The following is a 23,948-nucleotide window of genomic DNA, read 5'->3' on the forward strand; positions in this document are numbered from 1 at the left end:
ATACTATCTGTGATAGGCTGATATTGGCAGATAATAGCGGCTAGTGATGTATTGGCCCGGCACTACTGTTTACACATTGGTCGCTAGTGGATAGCGCTAAATGCAAGAGTAAATGATCACAAAGACACATTGTGATTCGATCACTCAAACCACTTGCCAAGTTGGTCTGGGACCCATTTGATCACATATAATTTGTAATGAATATTAAAACCAAGAGGACACAAGGTGTTTGATGTTCAGTGACAGTCTTACCTGGCGCCACTTCCTCTGAGAGCAGCAGCAGTAGAAACAGAGCTGCTACCAGCTTGACAAAACATGCACTGATTGAGGTTCCAAAATTTAAATGGATTGGTTAGTAACTTGGTCACTTTTTGATCAATCCCTTAGTTAAGTAAAAGCAAACACTGTGACACTCTGACCCTGCAGTACTACAACTTGCAGGAGTCAGAGTCCTGACAGAATTGACCCAAGAATGATTATGTAAGAGAAAAGTGGTTGGACAAGGAATAGAGAGGAAAAAAGTGAGAGCTAATGTGAGCAGTAGATTAGATTTTTTTTTCTTACATTACACAACTTTAGATTTTTTTTTTTTCTTACATTAAACATCTTTTTGTATACAATAGAAATGCACCTTATGATATAGAAAAACCCATAGCATGGTGTTTCTATATTCTGAATATTATGTGTTAGGATGTATGATACATTTTAACACAAATTTGTTTTCTCAGCTTTACATTTATCAGAGCCACAACCTTATGCAGTACAACACTTGACAAAGTAAAGCTGGTGAAAGTGTCTTCACAGTTTATGGTCTGTCCTGCCAAAAACATCATTGATGCACCATTTCATTATTTAATGTTAAATTTGTTGTTTAATGTTTAATGTAGGACCTAATCTGAACCCTGCTGGTCAGTGTTATTTACGGTTATCAGGGAGAATGCAATGGACTGATCAAATGACTGGCATGCACTCTGTGATTGACAGCTGCTGCAGGAGGAGAAGCTGAACACCGGACATCTGTCACAGAAAGTGGGCGTCTTTGTGGAGCTGCTGTGGACGGAGGCCCTGGGTCGTCTTAGCAACGTCCTCAAAGTTTCCATCACCAGTCTCAGCCTCAACGATGTAAGGCTGGGTCTGCATTTCTGGATGTAAAATCATACATTTAATATTTAAAGGGCAGCTGACTGACTTGATGTGGTTCTCCTCTTGTCTGGACGGGAAAGGCTCCAAAGACACCAAAACACTCCACTGAACCTCAGACTCATGACATTGTTTTAGTGCTGCATTAAGAAGGCACAGATGTTGAAATGGCATTTCAGTTTACAGAACATATTTACTTAAAGTATTGAACTTTTTCTAAAATTCTGTGTCAAGTTTTGTGCAGTTCAAATTTATGTCTTGGTGTTTTTGATCACTTGGAGATGAAGAACCTCACCTTGGACTGTCTTTGTGCAGGTGAGTCGAGCTGAAGGCTTGTTGCTTCAGGCTCAGAGGAAGCTGAGGGAGTCGAGTCACGCTGAAGTGGCGTCTCTCCTGGACGAGGTTTACACTCTGCTGCCACACAGAGAGCCCCGCCCACCTGCCAGCGCCAAGCTCATCTCACAGAAACTCGACCTCTGTCAGGTAACGCAGAGAGGGACACCTGGATTCATGCATATACATGCACACATACTCTAAAATGTGAAAACACATATTCATGATTTAAACACACCAAGGTCTAGGGAATTTGGATAAAATGAATATCAAATCAAAATAATATAAGAATTTATTCTGCTGCTACATGCCTCAAGCTGTTTATTAGGCTACATCAGTAAACCCAAATCAGAACCGATCAGTGTATATTTCCATGTTAACATGAACACGATATTTTCTTCACCCCTTAGTTGATCAGAGATGTTCTGAATGTGAGTGAGGTGACTTTGAGGAGCCCCTCCCCTTCCTGTCTGGGGAAGTACCGTGCTCTGAGGTGCAGCATTGAAGTGGTTTCCACAGACAGCCCCGAGTTCCAGGCTGTGACCGGTCTGCTGCAGGACAGGTAGTGTAGCGCCTCAGCAAGCCGTGAATATTGACGCACTGTATGTAAGTCACAAGAGCTCACTGAAGGCAAGTGTTCACATCTGCAGGCCTGTGTGGGTTCACAAGTGTGTATTTAACATTTCATTGTGTCCATGTGGCCCTGCAGGAAGGTGGAGATCCAACAGGTGCTGCGTGTCAGCAGAGGGGTGGAGCTTCAGATGTTTAAGAACGAGCTCGGCAACATTAAGCCGCTCCTTCACTCCTCCAGTCCCAGCAGCTTTGTAGGGATCCTGTCTCGGTGAGAACACACACAAACACAGCTGATACTATTTATTGGCACTGGTGTACACTCACACAATAGCAGTAAGAAATATTTACCTGTCAGATTTTTATTGAGAGCAGTTTTTGAAATACTCAACTCTTGCTGCCATTTTTATCTGCCAATGTGCAAAGTTGCTTAGTGCAACTTTAAAGCTGATTTTTTTAATCTTGTGTCCAAATGATGTTCTATTCTTTCTATACCTCTATACTGTTCTTTCTATACTTCCATACAGGATATTGCACAAATGACTGATTCTTGAGAATTTGGATAAATCATGTCCCACTAAGAAAAATGCTATTTCTGCTGGAAATTTACAACATTTTAATGAATAAAAAGAATCAAGGGCATAATCAGGGGGTCCTTTGCACATTTGTAAGGTTTTTTCATAGGTTTATTTTTAATTTGTATTAATTTAATGATTATATGTTGGCCCATGGCCTACAAAACCAGTTGTCCTCGGATAGGAGATAATCATTTCAACTTGATTAAAACAACAAAAAGTAATAATTTCATTGAATAATATCTTTACCACATGAAAGAGTACATCATAATATGTATTAAAAACTACAAATGATGGGTTTTGAACAATATTTACTATTATTTTGTGGTTGCTCAAAATGTGTCCCACATATTCGTCACCACCGTCAGATATTTATTTAAAAAATAATAATAAAAAAACTACAAGGTCAATTACATTCCTGAGGAGCCCTTTTCGAACCTTCAGCTCTACTGCATGCTTCAAGACCACTCAGGCTCCTGGAAGTTTTCTATTTTCTCTTAAATCTCTTCATATTTTGGGACACTGCTACTGTCACAACCATAAATTGTCAACACCGTCACTTCTGTATAAAAAATATTAAATTAGATTATGGAATAAATGTATACTTTTTAAGAAGAGGTCTGATGCAGGTAGCAACAGGGCGAAAACAAGCTGGCTAATGTAAACAACTCATGCTTATCATGTGAAAGAGCAGGTTTTTGTCACCACCGTCAGACGTCACCACCGTCAGGTTTTCTGTGTGACGGTGATGACTGAAGTCTGAAAAATGCTTAGAACAGAGCTCAGGATTGTTATTTTTTGTACCAAATAGTAGAATAAAGTTGTTAAGCAAGAAGCCATTTACTTGAGTGGTATAAATTTTGGAAATGTATGTTTTAATGAGGCGACTGTCACCACCGTCAGATTAGTGTCACCACCGTCAGAGGCAGTTATATTTGTTTTAAATGAATATGCTTACAATATGTTTCTTTGGTGCTGTTGAATTATTAAAGTAATAGTCTCTTTAATACAAAAATATGTTTTTCAAATTTAAAAAAATTCATTACGGTGATGGTGTTGACAAAAACAAAGTAGCCTAATAACTGGAAAAACCTATTTTATGAAAAAAATGCAAAATGAGGACAGCCAAGACCTTGGCCTGTAATGATATAACTTCAGATTTTGTAATTTAACGCACTTTTTTTTTTTTTTTAATTAAAACCTGTTTTATCCAAATTCCCAAGAATCAGTGTAATACACATACACCTACTGACATACAGTATAAACATTCTCACTATTTCTGTTTTTTTATATGTAATGTTCTGTTCACCCTCTTCTTTTTCTCTCTAGTGGTCTGTTGCTTCCCCGTGTTGGAGTGGAGCAACATGGGATTGAGAGAACAGACATTGGTAACCTGGGCAGTGGAATCTACTTTAGTGATGCCATGAGGTCAGTAGAAAAGAAATGAAGTTTATTACAAATTACTTTTAATGTTATCTATGCACATAAAAATGCAGCGTTTGGGTAAATTAGCTCAAAATCTGTGGATTGCCATTTCTGTGATTACATTATAACATTTAGAACACATATATGTATACATACAGTTCAATATTTGGTTCAGTATTTCCCTTAAATTAAAGCTGAATCACATCTTGATTACTCCATTTCAAGGGCAAGGGCAAAATGATGAATATTGTGTCACTGTCCAAATACTTATGGACATAAGTGTATAGAACACAAGTTACTTTTTGATTACGCAAGAGCATAAGAAACAAAGTAAATATCAAAATCATGTACATAAAAGTAAGTCTACTGAAATGCATTTTAAGAAGTGCTTTTAAATGATACTGCACTAAACTACATCTCTAGGGTAAGGTTGTTTCATCATCTCCCATCGTTGAGGATGAAGGCACAGTCACTTGTAGCATTTTTTCACGCATATCACCCGTCTACAGCACCAGTTTGAAATACTCCAAGCCGGGTGTGACCGATGGCTCTCGGCTGCTGCTGGTGTGTGACGTGGCATTGGGGCAATGCAAGGACGTCCGGAAGAAGGACCCCAGCCTGACTCAGGCACCCGAGGGATACCACAGTGTCCACGGGGTCCGTCGCACCCCCAACACTCACTCTGAGTTTGAGGTGTGTGTGTGTGTATGTGTGTGTACAAATGGATAAAAGGCGAGGCACCAATCCTGACAGATGGGTGTTTATCAGCGGTGTAAGAATTTTTTTCATTGCATCAGTGCAGTGATTATGAATTCTGCTGTTGGTATCATAAAAGAAATAAATCACTTTGTCCCCAGCCTCAGCGATATAAAATGTTTTGAATTAAATCATTCACAGTTAACAACAAACACCTGACATTGTCATGATTGGACTATTTAAGAATAGTAATGATGAAGTAATTCTCTTGTCTGATTTGTTTTTTTCTCAGCTCAGGGTAGCAATCCATGAGTCATCCATGATGTGAATCGCTGTAAACCACAGTTGGAAATGTTGACTCCAATCCTGGTTTACAAACTTGAATCAGTTTGAATCCTTGCAAAAAGAAAAAACTCTTGTGAATTGGGAATTGAAATGAATATTTGTTAAGCCAAAGATTTCACACCGCTATTATTTATTCATATCCCGTTATGTAATTTGACTCATCAGTGTGTGTGCGTCACTGCCTCTGTGCTGCAGGATGATGAGTACGTGGTGTACAGTCCTGACCAGGTGAGACTGAAGTACGTGGTTCAGTTCAGCGTTGATGAAGACCAGCTGAAGGAGTTCAGCCCCTCCATCGACACCTCAGCCGAGCTTCCTCAGCCACCTGCTGACCGAGGTGACCAACTCGACATGCCACACCTGCATATTTCATTTTTGCCCTAGAAAGGAGAGTTTGTAGTCCAGTTACCTGTAGTATTTGTGGTATTTTAGTGGAGTAATTTATGGTTTGTCAGTAAGTTCTGTTTTACCCAACTGTAAACATGGTTAGGAGTTAAGTCCCCATGAAATGGCCTCATAGCATCTTAAACTGTGACATCATCCTGCACTAGGGAGTGTAAATTAAAATATCAGCCAATCAAACCTTCACAAATCTTTAAACATCCTCGGGTGAAATAAAACTGTCTCTCCCCCAAACTGATAACCTGTTGGGTTTGCACTTGTCATTGATCTCTGCACCATGCCATGCCCAAACTTCCTGTTTCAATAGGAAATACATCAAATCAAGAAAGTAAAAGTCTATTTCATGGGGTCTTAAAAGATTAAGTATAGTGACTACCAATCCTTTTGTAACTTTTGGTGTATTTGTGTAGGTCACTATGTGACTGTTGTGGGATTTCAAATGTAAATGTCCAGAAAGAAATTTCCATATAGATATGTATCAATATCTGAACTCATCTGCTATTGTGGACGATGATTTAGCCTCTGGGTGTTACGGCCAATTTTTTGGGTTTTCTGGTGAAGCTGGGAAAAAGCTGGGAGCTATTTTCGTCTCCATTTAGGTTTCTTTTCTTCTTTTTTTTATTATTATTTTGGGGTATGTCTGCTTTTTTTAGATAGTGGAGAGAAACAGGAGAGACAGGACAGAGAGAGGGAATGACATGTAGGGTCTGGGCTTGGATTCAAACCCAGGACGCCGCAGCATAGGTTTTGTATTACATGGTGCATATGCTCTGTACTGTGAGCCACCGGGGCGCTGCTCTGTTTCTGTTATTGCATGAGTCGAACATTTCTCCATACCATAAACATCAATACTTTTTGTAGGTGTTTCATGTCCAGACAGCGTTTCTCCCAGTGTGTTCTGCCTCTTTTGTTCCCCACACGGACTGTTTACCTTCATAACTACTCAGACTAAAACTAAAATGGAAACCAGAACGCTTCTGGTGCCAAAAACTTCAACTAGGGTTCCGACATAAAACACCTCTTATTACTAATGAAATTTTAATCAAATAGTTCTGGGAGACATACTTGCAATCTTCACTCCCAAATCTCCTGCCCGTAATGATACTGTGTGATACCATACATAGGCCTACTATATTTTGAGTTTTTTTTTTTTTTAATTTTGTGAATTTTGTTTTTGTTTTAAGTTTTTAACTATTAAGCCAACTAGCATCTTTTGTGTGTGTGTGTGTGTGTGTGTGTGTGTGTGTGTGTGTGTGTGTGTGTGTGTGTGTGTGTGTTGGATGGGTGGCTGTAGTGCTGTCTTCTGAGGAGGATGGTGTTGACAGCAGTAAAAACCCACTGGATGATGTGAAAGCTGGGCTGTTGGACAGCTCAGGCCAGCAGCTCCCTCTACAGGCTGTCCATATCAAGTGCAAGCTGATGGATCTGCTCTCCCAGGTATCTGGCCTAATAGCTGACAGCACATTGGAGTAAATAAAAATGTGCATTACTCTCAGTCTTATTATTCCTATCATTTTCTTTGTTAGATTCATGATTCATCTCAGTGAAATTCACTGACTTGCTCAGTGACGCCCTCTGTAGCCACTAGGTGACACTGCCACCTAAAACGGGTTATTATTATCACTCAATGTGCAGTTCTCCATTAAAGCACTTCTCCCCATCCACTACCAGGTCATCATCTTCCAGAAATACACCAATCACAGCTCTGTGCCCATTGAGGCTAAATATGTCTTCCCATTGGACGATTCTGCAGCAGTGTGTGGGTTCGAAGCGTTCATCAACGGCAAACATGTGGTTGGACAGGTAATGCAGCTGCAGTGATATTTGCTCTGATCGGTTTTTCCCTGACGGACTTATTTTACTGCACAGCTAAACCAGATACTTCAATGTGTTTGTTTGTGTGCTTTATACTGTAACTGACTGATGACATCTTCTACCGTGTGTGGAAAAGAATAATCTGAGACAAACCACAGAGAACGAATGATGAAAAATTCAGTAGAACTGGTCAGCCAGGCATTCTCAAATAAAATAAACACTACAGATTATTTTCAAATACTGTTTGGCCCAGGTCTGATGTGTGACTGTGTCTGTCTGGATCGCAGGTGAAGGAGAAGGAAAAGGCTCGTAAGGAGTACAAGCAGGCCATAGAGAAAGGCCACGGAGCCTATCTCATGGACCAGGATGCCCCTGTATGTTCAACATCCACACTCAGAAACATTTCTTTGTTGATTAAAGCTCTGATATGAAGCCAAATATTAACATATAAATTTATGACTTTAATCTTAGAACTTCTGAGTTTTTATCTCAGAATATTACCCCCTCTCCCCTGGCTCCATAATTTTTTTTCTCCCTACAGTGCCCTGGTATGCCATCTTATATATAGCAATTTATTATTTACAGATATTAATCTTATGAGTGATACAACACAAGATATTGTCTTTGCTTTGGTACATTGTGATGTCATGTTTTGCACCCTCCAGGATGTGTTTACCATCAGTGTTGGCAATCTGCCGCCTGGGGCCACTGTCCTGATTAAAGTTACCTTTGTGTTGGAGCTGGTTGTCAGGGACGGTCGTGTTTTATTCTCCCTGCCTGGGAGCGTGGCACCATGGCAGCAGAGCGCAGCGCTCAACCAGACCACCCAGGTGAGGAAACGCTGGATGGGACACATTTCCACCCCAAAACAAAACAACCAACAGATTCCCAGGCCTGTGCATTAGTCTGTCTGCCAATCTTCTGTGGTCCAATGAGTTGTTATTGTTAATGCAAGGAGAAGGGTTCCGAAAAAAAGTGGAAGAGGGAAGTGTGTCCAAGAGGGGCAAGTGTGTCCAAAACATGTAGAAGTATATCTGCTTTTTCAAGGCCTAAGTAGGTATTGTAGGTAGTAGGTTTAAGAATAGTGTTCTTTTTGCCTTTGAAGTGGTTTTTATTATTATTTTGCATGTCCAGTCCTAAAGTTATTTGACACTTTTACTCATACATAAGTGGTTGTGATGTTTAGCTTGGATAGCATGCATTAGCTCATAGGAAAGGTATACAACTTGTGGAATCAACTTGACCTCCAAAACTGATCTTTCCCCTTGTGTGTGAATTGCGCAACATTTAAAAACCCCAGCTTTACTGTCACCCGACAGGTAACTGTGGAGAAGGTGTGTGTGACTGATGAGGCGGCAAGTATGGGGTGAGCAATATTTTTTTCTTTTTTTAACAGCTAATTTCGTTTTCATTGTTTGTTCATCTGTTATATCCTCATTTATTTTATTTTGTTTTGTCCTTGTACTTCTACCATGGTTACCACTGTAATCTTTATGTAATATGCATTTGAATGTGTGTAGTTGAGTGCAGTGTTTATCACTCCACCCTCAGAGAGTTCACCCTGGACATGTCCATTGAGATGCCCAATGAGATTAGCAGCCTGCAGTGCATCACTCACAACATCAAGATGAAGGTCAGAAACCATAGTGTTACTGCCATGTGTTTCAATATTGCTTATGTTCTTTTTCATTTTGTCCATATTTTCCATAGTTTCCTTTTTTGCCACAGTGGTTGCCACACACGTCTGGGAAGTATGGACATGTATACAACAAGAATGTGGTCATTTTCATAGCATGAGTTTGGAAATTGTGCACAAACATTTGGAAAATGGGTGGAAATATGTCCTTGTGCTGATATTCAGAAAACTACACATTTTCTGTGATTTTAGACCCATGTCATCTCACATATTCTCGTATTTGTTGAGTATTTGTTGGGAAGAGTAACTATCTCTAGAGCAATACAGCAGATTTGATGGGGGCAAAGTGACAATCTGTATAAATCATACCCAGCAACAAAACCTTTCCAATGAATCAACAAAGTGAGTTTTTGAAACTCATGTTGGGTTGCAACATGAGTTTCCAACTTATCTCTGGCTTGTATTTCCTCATTCACACACTCTTAATGTGTTCTAGTGTTGAATTTGTTATTTTTTAACATCATCCATTTGCATTTGTCTTTTCTGTGAGGTTTTTCTTTCCTGTATCTTTCCAAATGCTTCTATAATGTCCCAGTTTTACACAAGGAATAATAATCTGAAGGGTTATGTGTGTTGTTTGACAGAGGACGGACTGTAAGGCAGTGGTGAGCGTGCTGCCAGGACAGGTCATGGGTCCCGATGGTTTCCAGCTGTCAGTCGCCCTGTCTGACATCCACTTACCCAGGATGTGGGTGGAGAAACACCCTGACAAGGACAGCCAGGTCTCTCTCTCTCTCTCTCTCTCTCTCTCTCTCTCTCTCTCTCTCTCTCTCTCTCTCTCTCCCTCTCTCTGTCCTCTCACCATCTGTCTGTGTGTCTGCCACTGTGTGCTTCTCATCCCTGTCCCACCTGGCTGTCTCCTCCAGGCCTGCATGTTGGTTTTCTATCCACACTTTGATGACACTTGGAGCTTGGCCTCCAGTGAGGTTGTGATCCTGTTGGACACGTCTGAGTCCATGAGAGGAGAATCTCTCCAGACAGCCAGGAGAATCGCCCTGCAGGTCCTCAAAACCCTCGACCGCAATGTCCGGCTCAATGTCATTCTCTTCGGCTCGGGTTGGTGTCATTCACTCTAGCTATTAACAGTTATGTTTTTTGGTGTGGTTTATTTTCACATAAGATAAGCATGGCAGATAGGGGAAGGGAAACACTGGAGACCAGAGACTAAATAATAGGGAAACTTAGAAAGGAGGGAAATCGCATCAAAATGGCAAAACTGATAAAGAAGATAAAGAAATTATAATGCTGAAATTATAATGGCTGTAATTTCATTTTGGAATTACCTATACTGAATATACTTTGATTTCTTGCATATTTTTTGAGTTGACTACAATATACTGTGTGCATGTGTGTGTGTGTGTGTGTGTGTGTGTGTGTGTGTGTGTGTGTGTGTGTGTGTGTGTGTGTGTGTGTGTGTGTGTGTGGTGTGTCCTTCAGATCACACAGAGGCTTTTTTTGCAGCCCAAACCCTTGCAGAGAACATACAGGCAGCCAAGCACGTCATTATGGTGAGATTTTTCACACAGCTTCATGTATAATTTATCTAAAATATATAAAAGTTTCATTTGTTGAATGAAATTATGGAAAAAAATGAACTTCTCCATGATATTCTAATTCTTAATGAAGCAGGAAAACGCACCCTGATTTTATTCATCACGAAAAGTGTTCTGATATGCAAAAGTGTGTTTTTTGAAAACATTTGTAACAAAATTAGTGAGATCAATTTAAAAAAAATATTAATGCAAAAAGTGCTGGTTATTGCCTCCAAAATCCACAAGTAAAAGTACAACTATGGCTGCATGTGCTTTGCTGTGACGGCACTCCCTCTCTCTGTCCTGTCAGTCCTCTCCTCCAGTAGGAGGCAGCACTGAGCTGTGGAGGCCGCTGCGAGCTCTCAGCCTGCTGCCCCCGTCCCGCGGCCTCAGGAACCTGCTGCTGCTGTCAGACGGCCACATCCAGAATGCCGACCTCACCCTCCAGCTGCTCAGAGACAACGCTCAGCACAGCCGCTTGTTCACCTGCGGCATCAGGTTGGAACGGCTCGGGGAAACTTAGGGTTTGCTTTGGATTTGGATTTTGGCTGATTTTATCCAGACAAAAACATAAGGTGCAATCACACTAAGAGAGCTAACTAGTTAGAAACTATAGTTCAGAAAAGATCACTTTTACAGGTAGATTTTTGCTGAGCAGAGTTTTGGTAGGGGCAGTCACTATGGCCTGATGGGAAAAGTGAGCAGGGTGCCTGTAAAATGAGCAGTTAAGGAAGAGATTTAAAGATGGTACAGATTGAGGTCACCCTAACAAAGCCTCATGTAGGCTATCGCAAACTCTATGAACCCCAGTGGGAACCAATTGATGACTTCAGGAGCTGTTACTGCATAAGTGGTTACTGTTGCTGGTTATGAACAAGTCTAGAGAGAAATGACATGAAAAGTCTTTGTATATGTGCCGGTTTTCATCTCAGCCCAACAGCCAATCGACACATGTTGAGAGCCCTGGCCCAGGCAGGAGGCGGAACCTATGAATTCTTCGACACAAAAACCAAACACAACTGGACAGAGAAGGTGAGACTGATTCCCTGCTGTCTGTTGGGACACATTGCTTTGTCGCAGTAGTGATAGGAAAGAAAAACAACTTTCAGATCAATTTTATAATAAATCCCATTGTTTGTCTGTCTCCACTGCACCTAACAGAGCTGTAGAACACTTGCGACAGGCTGCTGTTCATCCAGACTAATACATTTGAAAGCATTGATTTGTTTTCGAAAAGCCTGAATGTGTTTGTGCAGGTCTCTGTTTGTTGGTCTACCAGTTTGTCTTTCTGTGTTTATGTCTCTTGTTCTGCACACGTTACTATTCATTGTTTGTCTGTCTACTCTTTGGCCTGTCCATCTGTATATTCGCCTGAAGGTGGCGTCTCAGGTGAAGCGCATGGCGTCTCCGGGCTGCAGCTCTGTGTCAGTGAAGTGGCAGCAATTCAACCCGACAGCGCCTCCTCCTGTCCAGGCCCCCACCCAGCTCCACGCCCTGTTCAACAACTGCCACACGCTGGTCTACGGCTTTGTGCCGCACTGCACTCAGGTACACAGGTGGAAAGAAATCTGATGCCTCAGTTTTACATATTAAATGTTATAATATGCAAGTAAATATCTGGAAAATTACTCAAATGAAGTAAAAATCTTTATGTGTCGAAGAATACCTGCAAAAGTATTGTTTACAAGCAGTGTATCACAACCTGGTTGCATGCCTGTCATATGTGGGTATTAAACACTGATGGTGTACAACAATGTTTCTCAAATGGGGGAAACACACCCTAGAGGTATGTTGGAGTACTGCAGGAGGTACATGAGATTTTTTTATGTTACTTTCAAAGCACATTTTATATTCAGTATTCCCTCCAGGTTTCCTTAAGGTGTCAGATGTGTGTGTTTGTGGTTTAGATCTGTGGTCATTGAGCGAGGATGTTTGTTCACTATGACCAGGCAGCCAAGACAAAAATCAGGAAAATGGATTAGTGGTTGAAGTGTAGCAGTGATACAGCTGAAAACAAAGAGGAAGATGAGAGGAGAAGCAGGAATAGAAACAAGAAAATCTCCTTAGTATCAGGCTGTTGTGTCACACACTGATGGAGCTGGGTTGGATGTCTGTATATAGGATTTTTTTTTTTTTTTTTCACTGGTCAGGGGATACTGACCAGTGCAAACAACAACAACAGTGTGGTTCCTTGAACTGATGACTAATACAAGATGTGTTTTCTTGTAATATTGCTGTTATTTCTAAGTATGTACCTTGGCATTTGCAGCTGTAATTTCATGAAATTTCATTCAAGCTGTGACTTAGGCTTTGTAATCCTTCCTATGAATTACCAAAAGGAGTCATTTTGTAAGATGTTTTTTACAGTGCGATGGATAGTAATATAGCTGATATTTATTGATATGAAAATGTCACAAATTATTTCAAATGTCTCTAAAAAGCAGAGTTTAAGCTTTTTTTTTTTTGGATTATTCAATTAAACAAGCAGCTTACTAAAAATCTGTTCAAGTATCTCAAGCACAAATAATTTGTGAATGGTGACAAACTGTCCTTTAAATTCTTGTTTTCCTGTCACTTGCAAATAATTATTTGAGTGAAACTCAGGTGTCTGTCTTTTTCGCTTTCAATATACAGGCCACCCTCCTTGGCGACCTGAGCGGCCAGGAGATCAAGACCATGGTGTCAACCAGTGAGCTACAGAAGACCAGAGGCACAGTAAGACCACACACACACACACACACACACACTGTCTGTTATTTTCTCAGTCTATCAGTCTATCGATCTGTGTGTTTAGTAACTGGTGGCTTTGGCCAGTAAGGTGATGACAGTTTGAAGAAGCAAAAACTTTCCTGACACACTCATGATAAGCAGGTCATCATTTAATTAGTTATGTTGTATCAAGATGAGTGTGAGGACAGTGATGGTCATGATGATGATGATGATGATGATGATGATGATGAGTATTAATGTTGGTGTTCAGTTTCTTCACAAGCTCACAGCAAGGGCCATCATCAGGGATTATGAAGACGGAATCCTTGATACCAACGAAGCTGAGCATGAGGTGTGTATGTCCTCCTGTATCCTTTACTTGTGTTGACTAAATGCCGTTGGAATGCATAGAGGGGAATCAGTTGAGCCATCAGCTGACTTGGGCTGGCGTTCAGGTCAGCTGCTATCTGCTGATAGCAGATACTGTTAAAACTGTTGAAACAGTAAGATCCTTGAGGAACCTTACAAGGTTCTTCAGTTTGAAACTGTGGAGGAATTATCATCATTATTATTAGTAGTAGTAGTAGTAGTAGTATTGTTGTTGTTAGTAGTAGTAGTTATTGTAGTAGTTGTTGTAGTAGTAGTATTATATAAAGTTCATATAACTCAGCTCAAGAGCTTAGCCTATAGGCTGCACTCATGAGCTGAGCTTGACTTTGTATCCTAGGGTTAGAAGGAACCAACTCGATCTCAGTTTGTGGTCAGAGCTTGATATGTCATCATGCTCTTTTCTTCTCCAGGGGAAGAAAGCAGAGCTAAAGTCCTTCATCACTGAGATGAGCAAAGAGTTCTCTATCTTGTCCCAATTCACCAGCTTTGTGGCCATTGAGGAGAGGGTTTGTAATGCACACGCAGCTTTCAGCAACTTCTTCCCTCACAGTTGTACATTCATTCACAATTTAAAGACCATATCAGTGCTTTTGCATGTTTAGCATATCTACAAAATGTATAAACTTTATACAAAAAAAAAATCTTGCTCAGGACCAGACTTGATGCATTACATGACTAACATGACCAGTTTCTTTCCAGAATGCTATGTATCCATTCAAAACAATGGTACATGAAAGTAATCTCTCAAATATTTCAAACACATAAAATATCTAATAACTTTACATGATGAGTTTTGCTTAATCGGTAACTGTCATTTCTTCCTGTAGACTTCACTTCCTATAAATAACTGTTACCTCATTTGGACTGAATGTCATCATGTATCATCTTTTGTTATCTGAACTTTACATATAACTTTCCTCCTGTGTTGTAGGACTCAGAACAGACGGAGCAGGGTTTCACAGACATTACCAAGTTAATTGCAGAGGAAGATGTGGACCTCCTCCCTTACATCAGCTGGAGCTCTTCTCAGGATGAAGGAGAGGAAGAGGATGAAGATGATTATTATATGGACATGGGTCTCTCTATTGATCAAAGTGTGCTCGGTTCATGTCAGTTCAGTCAGGCGATCTCTTACGATGCCTGTTCTGATGATTCACGCAGCTTTGAGATGGAGACAGAAGAGGTACTTTTTGGTGATGTGTTGTGAAAATGGGTGGTGGAGCTGACTTTTTTTTTTTTTTTTTTTTACTGTTTTATCATTTTATGCCATTTTTGTCCCCATTTTTATTATAGTGTAGACAGAAATCTACTCTCCTCTGGTTGACTAGTGTTCCAAAGCCCCACTCAGAACTCTGTCTGGTTTTCTTTGAATTTCAGATGGACGCTCTCGCAGGTGTGTGGTATTCAGACTCAAAATACGAAGATGGGTCCACAGGCTCTCCACCCTACTCACCCACTGTTAGTCACTACTTACAGTTCATGAATTGCACATGAACATTTATTTTGTCTTACTTATTTATTTGTATCTTACCTTGTGTGCCTTTTGTGTTTGAAGGTTCTGACACCTTGTTTCTTATATGTTTAGAGCCCAAGTGGGATGTACTTGAAGAGTCTTGACCTGCCTGGTAAAGAGAAAGAGCTGCCAAGAATAGCAATCGCTCGTCTTCCCCGTCTTTCACTGCCTGCCAGGCCCTCTCCTCCTCCTCCTCCTCCTCCATCAAACTCTCTGTTCTCTTCTGGTGAACACCCACGTTCATCCCTCTGTTCGCTTTTCCCTCTTCCATTCTCATCAAGTGCCCCACTTATGCCTCCTGCTCCTCCTCCTCCTCCTCCTCCTCAAGCCAACATTTCAATGGAGGTGCCTGAGAGTTCAGCAGACAAGACCCATCACCCTGCACAGAGGAAGAAGCGGGCTAAAAAACAGGGCAGAGCTGGACGAGCTGGTTATGTGGACACAAGTGAGAGCAATAATCTCTGTGAGGTGGACCTGGGACTGATCCACCGCACAATGGAACAATCTCCTGATCTAGCTGAAGAAAGTGAAAACTACGACTTTCGCTCATGTGATGGTGCTTTTCTGTCCCCATTTCAAGAAGAAGCAGCCAATAGTTTCTCTTTCTTACGGCAAGAAGCCAGGGTGTCATTTAAAGAACAAACACAGTCTTCTTTCTCTGCACCCCAACTGCCAACCCGAAAACACAGATTGCTTGGTCGGTTAGCATCTCCCAGCTCTGAGTCTTTGGGTGCAGTTCAGGAGCCATCAGTCAGTGCTGGGAGTTATCCAACACCAACTCCCAAAGCTTTACCAAACTTTACCAAAGCCATACCGCTGTATGGCTTTGGTGCAAGATTTGGTAGCAGAGAGGCTTCCAGCCCCTCAGTGATGGAAAGTGGCAGTCTCCAAGAACAACAAAAGAAAGCTGTCCTTTTTGGACATACAGCAGACCAACCACACAGTTTTTCTTTTGGATATGCAGCAGACCAAGCAGAGGGTTTCTCTTTTGCAGCAAAAACACCAGCTCCCCCTTTACCTGTTCAAGGTGCACAAGCAACTATTTTGCGAGCACCGCTGTCAGGCTTTGGTGCAACATTAGATAGCAGAGAGGCTTCCAGCCCCTTAGTGATGGAAAGTGGCAGTCTCCAAGAAAAACAAAAGAAGGCTGTCCTTTTTGGACATACAACAGACCAACCACACGGTTCTTCTTTTGGAAATGCAGCAGGCCAAGCAGAGGGTTTTTCTTTTGCAGCAAAAGATATGTCGATTGATATAATTGAACACGCAGAATGCCTGTCTCCAGTGGAAGAATTGCAGTTCTCTGGAGGAAGGCAAGCTGCTCCAGACTCTGCTCTGCCTGGACGACGTTTCTTTGCCAAGGTTTGACTCCCAACACTTGTGTGTGTGTATGTGTGTGTGTGTCTTGTATGCCTTCATGTCTGATGCTTCTGATTTCTTGTGTGTTGTATGTTTAGGGTCCAAGTGGGACATACCGGCAAACCTTGTCCGCTTTAAAAGAAATCAGACAGGGTTATACTTTTGGACATGCAGCAGACCAACCAGAGGATTTGATTTCTGCGGCAATAGCGATGCCGATTGACTTGAGTGAACCCGCCTCAGGTGTAGCAGAAGACCAGTCTGCACTTCCCACAGACATGCCTGCCAAGGGGATAGGGCGATTACGCAAGGAGCGCTGCGCAAAACGGACCCTAAAGTTAGCACTGGAAAAGTCTGTAGTGTAAGTGTCAAAGAATTTTAAATGTTAAAAGTGGAATTAAAGAACTAAAAAAAAAAAAAAAGTTATGTCCACCATTTGATAAAAGCACAACATTTGTTATAATAATTGGACAGCAGCCACCAAATTGTCGGTTTCAAAGATGTTTAAAGATGAACCTAGGGTCATTTTTCAAAATGTATATGGTATTTTTTTTAAAGAAAGAATAAAATGTATGTTTTTGCAGAGAGAGTGAGAAAGAGAATGTGTATGGAGGGTAATTTGTGTAGTTTGTCATTTGTGTTTAGTATCTCCACTTATTGCTAATCTGTGGTTCTCTTGTTTCAGGAGGGCAGTCGCAGCTCCTGAGGAAATGACGATGAAGTGGGTGAAGATCTTCCAAATGCAACATTCAGTACGTCAAACTCACTTTCTCTCTACCTGCGTGTCTCCGCTGAACAGATGAGGTGGGGCACAATATTTTGCCAGCACAATGTATGGGTAGCAGGGCAACTTGAGACGTTGAACAGCCCGTCCTTCCACAGGATGACCTGGGTTCAAGCTCCCATGTCAGCAAGGGTCTGGGGGAGGCTATTTTAAAGGTCATTTTTATAAGGGGAGGCCATTTTCTTAGGTCACAGATACACTTAAAAAAACATGTTTGAATAGGATGACAGCAAACAATTTCATAAACAATGATTCACAAAATATGGGACACTGAATATTTATAGGAAACACCAGGTCCGCATTTCTTTTGTGCAAGTTTTTTTCCTCTTGCTGTTGCTGTTGAGCAGTTTATTAGATTCAATGAGTAATCTTTTATCAGAAATAGAAACTTTTCCCTCCCATTATATACAGAACAAATATATTTCTTCTTATGCTGGGATACTTGTATGTTTATTAGACTTCAGTGTTAGCTGGTTTGTTGACCTTTGATACTCTGCACCTTCTATTATCATGTAATCAGTGACATTAATTACCTTGTATTGACTGCCAGTCAGTAAGAATTGCAACACCAGCACCAAGGTGCCTGGTACAGGTAACAATGGCTATAATTGGCAATAAAGTAAAATTTTTACAACAGACGAGTTAAACTAGCTAATTTGAACAGACAGCGAACCGATAATTTAGCCAACCAAAGTGTTTTACTAATAATACTGAGGCTTTGTAGACTTTTCATAGGGTAAGTAGTCTAGTCATTTTTTCCTCATACCTGCAAATCTGGTGCTGTACCCGTATTGGATAAGAAATTAATATGTATTAATTATTTATTATTGATGTGTGTGTTGCAGGAGGGCTACTGGGAGTGTACTGCTGAGCTGGGAGAACTGATAAAAGTGGATGTAGACTCCTTTGCCAACGTGTTCCTGAAGAACAAAGGCATCTGCTCTCTAGGTACAGTTGCAAATAATGGAATTCTGTTACAAGTTTGTGTGTGTGTGTGTGTGTGTGTATTTGCATGCTGTGTATGTTGTAGTCTCTAGTTTGGCCACAGGAGAGCTGTGCTTAATCTGATCTCAACAGAAAGTGCGAATCGGGACTTTTAAATTGCACTCAGGATTCGTTTTTTTTTTTTATTTTTATTTTTATTTTTTTTTTAGAGAAAGGTTTAATGTTGTGACTTTGGTGAAGGCTAGAGAATGAATATAGTCCGGGGCAGGTCCTCACCTGTACACAAGAACGAGGATGTGTGTGGTCTTGTGAGTTGAGCATGGTACTAACACTCCTGAGGTTGGAGGTTTGATTCCCATCAACACGAAAAATGCGTGCACCATGGTACTGTAAGGCACTTTGGATAAAAGCATCCACAAAAGGGCATGTTTTCTAAGTGTGTGTGTGTGTGTCCAGGTGTGAGAGCCCATAAAGACATCTTGAGGCTGGTGGCCACTCTGCTGGTTCTGCAGCTGATGAGACTGGAGAGGCTGGAGGAAGGCAAGCTGCTGCGCACTCTGTTCTGCCTGGACGACTCTCCTCAGCCCAGGTCTGTGTGTGTGTGTGTGTGTGTGTGTGTGTGTGTGTGTGTGTGTATATGCGCATGTCTGTGTCAGAACCGTAATACCCCTTTTCATTCAGTGGTTTTTCTTTATTTTTATTATTAGAACACATTCTGAAGTTTAACACTTTTTGTTTTCTACATAATTCCACGTGTCCTTTCACAGTTTCACAGTTCAGTACTAATCTAAAGTACAATGTAGAAAAAAAAGAAAAAATAAAGAAAAACATTGAATGAGAACGTGCGTCCAACTTTTGACTGGTACTGTATCTGTTTGTCGATCTATCTGCATGTGTGTATGAGGGTGCTGCTCTGAGCTGTCCTCCTCAAAATATCAGTATGTCACAGTGGGCAGCACACTGCTTTTGAAGGGGATGAGTCCAGCTGATGTGACTAGTCTCAGGACAGACGCCAGGCCCTACCACACCTGCTGATAATGTGTCCCACCTCATCTATCCCTTTTGTAGTAAATTCACCTCTGGTTAAGAAATTACCAAAATCTTCTTGCCTAGATGAGCTTGTGCAGTGAACTAGGCTGCGTTTTGATTCACGAAAATAGAGCCCCAAGTGTTTAGAACATCAAATGTAAAACCTTTCATAGACTGGCCTGAATCACAGTTGTGTTTTATGAATTGTCAGTCGAGAGCACTAAAACAGACATTTAATCAATTTTAGAATCTATCTAACTGATTAAAGCAGGTCTTAATTATCCCTGACAGAAATGTGGAGCAGTGTGATGCAGAAGGCACAGTAGTCGACTAGTTCCTGGTTCAATCCCCGGCTGAGCGTGTCAAAGTATTTCTGAGATCAGAAAAGCGGTGAACAAAATGCAGTCCATTCACCATTTACTTACTGAAAGCTCTTAACAACGGCCGTTTGCCTCCAGGTCTGAGCGGTGGGAGGCGGTAAAGAGGGCAGTGGACTGGGTCTTCTGGGCCGACCGCGAATACCCGTGCATCCACAGCCGACTGGAGTTTGGCTGGAGCTGGGAATCCTCCACCCGCCAGCTGCTGGGTTATGAACACCTCCCTCCTTGCTCACCTCTCAGGGGTCTGCAGACCGGGACCCCTCTGCAGGTCCACTGACCAGGCTGCCATTATTATCAACTTTGCTGACTTGTCTTCTCAGGATTGTAATGCCATTTTGCAATTTCTTTTTCTTTTTTACACTGCACAAGGCCATTTTTAAATAGATTGTAATTGCTTATAAAGGGATTTGTTGGGGAAACATTTAGCTGATAATTTAGGGACACAGTTTTTAATTGATATGTATATGAATAGAACGACACTTCAAATGTGTGTTCAGTACTGTCACAACAACAAGAGCACTTACATCAAGAATCGGTTCAGTGCTGCTGGCTACAAAAAGTTTGCCAAATGGACATGTACAAATACATCTTTATCACCTATTTTTAATTTTTGTTCTGTCATTTTCTGTTCTTTTTGTTGTGGTTTTAGGCAACCAAACAAAGGCTTTGTAGTTGCTTCACTTAATCTTCTTGTAACCAGGTGAAAAGTCTTTGTCTTGTCTTTGTAGACTCTGCTCATTTAACCTGACCAAACTGGACAGTTTAATTTAGCAAAACATCCAGTGTTGCATAACATGCTACCACCGCTGCTGCTATCATGTGTTTAAAATAAGACCTGATAATTAGCCTACCAGATGCTACGGCTAGCACATTATTATCAACACAAAATCAATTATCTGCAGAAATTAAAAACTCATTTCAACATGCAGCGATTTTATTATGTAAACAGTATTTTCATTTCTTCACTGTGGATGTTAGTCTTATCTGAATGATTTAATTGTAAAATTATATCATTGTGTGCAACCAATAAACAAATGGTGAATGCAGACCAGACAGATATGTTCACGCTCAATGCAGAGGGTCCACAGGTCCTTAATGTCAAGTATTATATTATTATAAATATTGAAATAGCTTTAATGTTGTCATTACAGATGTTTTTTGGTATCTGTTCATTTCAAATGTACCAGAGGGTTTCCAGTGGAGCAGCATGAACAGCAGCCTCTGTCATAAGAAACACCTGTGTTTACCTGAGTGTCTGCTGGCAAAAATGTCTTGTTAAGTTATGAATCTAAAAACTCAAAAGATTCAGTCACATCAGTGAGCCGTCATCCACTCAAAATAGAGTTTACTCATTGGTTTAAAAGAATGAGACCTGGTTGTAAGAATATTGGGTGGCTGATAAGAGACAGAGACATTCAGTGTGCTCAGAAGATGTGAAGATGTGAATAAATTGAACAAAGAGATCAAGAAATGGTATTTTTTGTTTGGTACTTATAGGTGGAAAACTGGTGTGTAAAGCCAATTTAATTGCTAGCATATTTTTGATACAGGATCCAAACAGTGGTTTGAAGAAAGTGAATTTCCAAGTTTGAAAAGCACCCCGAATGAATGTACAGCCTGCCACCTTGTGGTCATTCTTGTGATCTACACTCTTCATGAAGATCACCTGTGCTGTTGATGTGTCCTCGCCGGGTAACCCCTAGCACTGTGCTTCTTCATTCCATCTCTGGGTGTCATCATGTCATTTCCAGAGAAACCCACATTTAAAAAAAAAAAAAAAAAAAAAAAAAAAGTAGTTACCTTCATATACAAGTTATAGCACATTGCATGTTTTTAATCACTCCATTTTTCATGTTGATGGTAAACATTTAGAGGACTCATGCCAATACATGCAAGTGAGGTCCAAGTTTACTTCCCACAGAAAAATCACGGTACATTACAAATGCATTACTTTGGTTTCTAAGCCCATAACTTAATCAAAGGGCTGACTCAAGACAGCTGAGGTGTGAACGTGCTTTATTGTGTAGCAAAAGTGATCTCTTACAAGGTTTAGCACAAGACGAGTACAGCTGAAACAAGCTACAACAGCAACAAATGAATAACAACAAGTGCATAGCATTATGTGACCCTTGAAATATCTTGCAAATACTTGCAAGGCAGGTAGTGGGGAAATGGGCTTTGTACATTTTGCCTCCCCTGAAACTGTCTGGTGCACCCTAGAGAGGCCTGCCTCCCACATTGAAGTTGCAGGAGCAACATGCTTTCCAAATTTCATGGCAATCCATCCAACAGATTCTGAGATATCTAATTTGACATTTTTGTTTAAGGGTGGGACAGGCGGAAAGGTAATGAGGTCATCAAAATCAAGAGGAATCTTCCTTTGGGGAGTATGAATACACTTGTCAGATAACATGACAATCCACTCATTAGATTTAATGATATCCGACAACACTGTAATTTAGTGATTTTAGTTATTGATCGTTGAACACAACTGTTTAGTAAGTCAGGTGTAAAATATTGTCTGACTGTGGACTTTGCACTAATCCAAGCTGCATTAAATGCACCTGGCAGCAACTGAAACTAATTGTTGTGTGCATAAAACATAAATCCACATGTCATTTTTATTTGCAAGAAATGAGAAGAAAATGAAGCAAAAATTCAAATCCAGTCATCTTGTCTAACTCTCCTAACATGACTAACTAAGAAAGCTATAGCAAGCAAAGCAATGCACCAAATCTGAACTGAAGAGAGAGTTTTGTTTGGCAACAAAAAATCTACAAAGACACACACACACACACACACACACACACACACACACACAAAAGAACAGGTTATTTGTCTTTTGATATACACAAGATCCTCTCAAAAAAGGAACATCACTTTTGAATGAATGAATTTTATTTCGAACATGTCTAAAAGAAAAAGAAAGAAAGAAAGAAATACTGAAACAAAAAGTGTATGTACATACATACATACATGCATACGTAAACAAAACAAAATAATAATACAAGCATCATCATATCATAATAAACACAAGTTCGAAACAGGAGTGGGAAGAAGTATGCACTTTTTTAAATTTCCCACCCCTTCCCTACCCATTATAGTTTATATATCTATTACAACTTTATCCATATAAATATATATATATATATATATATATATATATATATATACATATACATATATACACATACACATACACATACATACACATATACATACATATACATATATATACACATATACATACATATACACACATACACACATTTACACCTACATACATATATATATATATATATATACATATACACATACATATATATACACATATATACACATATATATACACATACATACATACCTACATACCCACATATACACATATACACCTACTACATTTTTATCCATATCACTGTATATATTCTACATAGATATCCATATCAATAAACATGTTTACCACGGCCATTAAATTATATAATAATTGGTCTATACTACATAATTACCCCTATCCGCTTATCCTTTATCATTTCAGCAATTTATTTTATCCCTCATCTTCCATATACCTATTTATAAATAATTTTTTGTACCTCTTTTTAAATATATTTATGTTTGTACTTTGTTTTATCTCTTGCTCCAAACTGTTCCACAAAGTCACCCCACAGCATGATATACACATACTTTTCATCGTTGTTCTTACTTTATGTTTTTTGAAATTTAGTTCCCCTCTTAGATTATAACCTCCTTCTCTTTCTGTGAATATTCCCCGGATATTTTTTGGCAGTAGATTATTTCTTGCTTTGTACAATATCTGTGCTGTTTTAAATTTGACTAGATCTGTGAATTTCAATGTGCATGATTTTATAAATAGCGGGTTTGTGTGTTCTTTGTATCCTGCTTTGTTTATTGTCCTTATTGCTCTTTTCTGAAGTGTGTATATCGGCTGTAGAGTGCTTTTGTAGCTGTTACCCCAGACTTCCACACAGTAGGTTAGGTACGGTAAAAACAGTGAATAGTACAGAATATGCAGTGAGTATCCAGAAAATGACTTATTTTTCCAAGAATTGCTGTGCACTTGGCTAGCTTTGCTCTTACATGGCTTATGTGAGGTTTCCAGCAGAGTTTGTGGTCCAAGATTACACCAAGAAATTTTATTTCATTTACTCTTTCTATTTGTGTATTATCAATTACCAGTTCTACATGAGGTTCTGTTTTATGTCTTCCAAACACTATAATCTTTGTTTTGTTCAGGTTTAATGATAATTTATTTCTGTCAAACCACAGTTTGAGTTTGTTCATTTCTGTTGTAA

General features: G+C 40.1%; 1 protein-coding gene across 3 annotated transcripts in view; it reads left to right on the plus strand.

Annotated features, from left to right (window-relative positions):
* parp4 (poly (ADP-ribose) polymerase family, member 4) overlaps nt 1–20,691 on the plus strand; it is a 32,593-nt gene extending 11,902 nt beyond the window's left edge. For 2 of the 3 annotated variants that reach the window (XM_030081007.1, XM_030081003.1), the window contains 30 exons: nt 985–1,122; nt 1,456–1,623; nt 1,884–2,035; nt 2,183–2,314; nt 3,948–4,046; nt 4,553–4,736; nt 5,280–5,421; nt 6,781–6,923; nt 7,158–7,289; nt 7,589–7,675; nt 7,967–8,131; nt 8,621–8,667; nt 8,853–8,934; nt 9,582–9,719; nt 9,864–10,053; nt 10,435–10,505; nt 10,840–11,027; nt 11,462–11,561; nt 11,907–12,077; nt 13,164–13,244; nt 13,510–13,590; nt 14,039–14,134; nt 14,560–14,811; nt 15,006–15,086; nt 15,214–16,503; nt 16,599–16,861; nt 17,186–17,252; nt 18,130–18,232; nt 18,686–18,818; nt 19,717–20,691. In XM_030081007.1, the coding sequence (XP_029936867.1) occupies nt 985–1,122; nt 1,456–1,623; nt 1,884–2,035; nt 2,183–2,314; nt 3,948–4,046; nt 4,553–4,736; nt 5,280–5,421; nt 6,781–6,923; nt 7,158–7,289; nt 7,589–7,675; nt 7,967–8,131; nt 8,621–8,667; nt 8,853–8,934; nt 9,582–9,719; nt 9,864–10,053; nt 10,435–10,505; nt 10,840–11,027; nt 11,462–11,561; nt 11,907–12,077; nt 13,164–13,244; nt 13,510–13,590; nt 14,039–14,134; nt 14,560–14,811; nt 15,006–15,086; nt 15,214–16,503; nt 16,599–16,861; nt 17,186–17,252; nt 18,130–18,232; nt 18,686–18,818; nt 19,717–19,915 (5,175 nt within the window). In that variant the 3' untranslated portion in view covers nt 19,916–20,691. The remainder of the gene's footprint in view (nt 1–984; nt 1,123–1,455; nt 1,624–1,883; nt 2,036–2,182; nt 2,315–3,947; nt 4,047–4,552; nt 4,737–5,279; nt 5,422–6,780; nt 6,924–7,157; nt 7,290–7,588; nt 7,676–7,966; nt 8,132–8,620; nt 8,668–8,852; nt 8,935–9,581; nt 9,720–9,863; nt 10,054–10,434; nt 10,506–10,839; nt 11,028–11,461; nt 11,562–11,906; nt 12,078–13,163; nt 13,245–13,509; nt 13,591–14,038; nt 14,135–14,559; nt 14,812–15,005; nt 15,087–15,213; nt 16,504–16,598; nt 16,862–17,185; nt 17,253–18,129; nt 18,233–18,685; nt 18,819–19,716) is intronic. The other variant, XM_030081006.1, reaches the window with a different exon arrangement.
* The last annotated feature ends 3,257 nt before the right edge of the window (nt 20,692–23,948 follow it).

Source organism: Myripristis murdjan, chromosome 21 (assembly GCF_902150065.1).
Source record: "Myripristis murdjan chromosome 21, fMyrMur1.1, whole genome shotgun sequence".
Classification (NCBI taxonomy): Eukaryota; Metazoa; Chordata; class Actinopteri; order Holocentriformes; family Holocentridae; genus Myripristis; species Myripristis murdjan.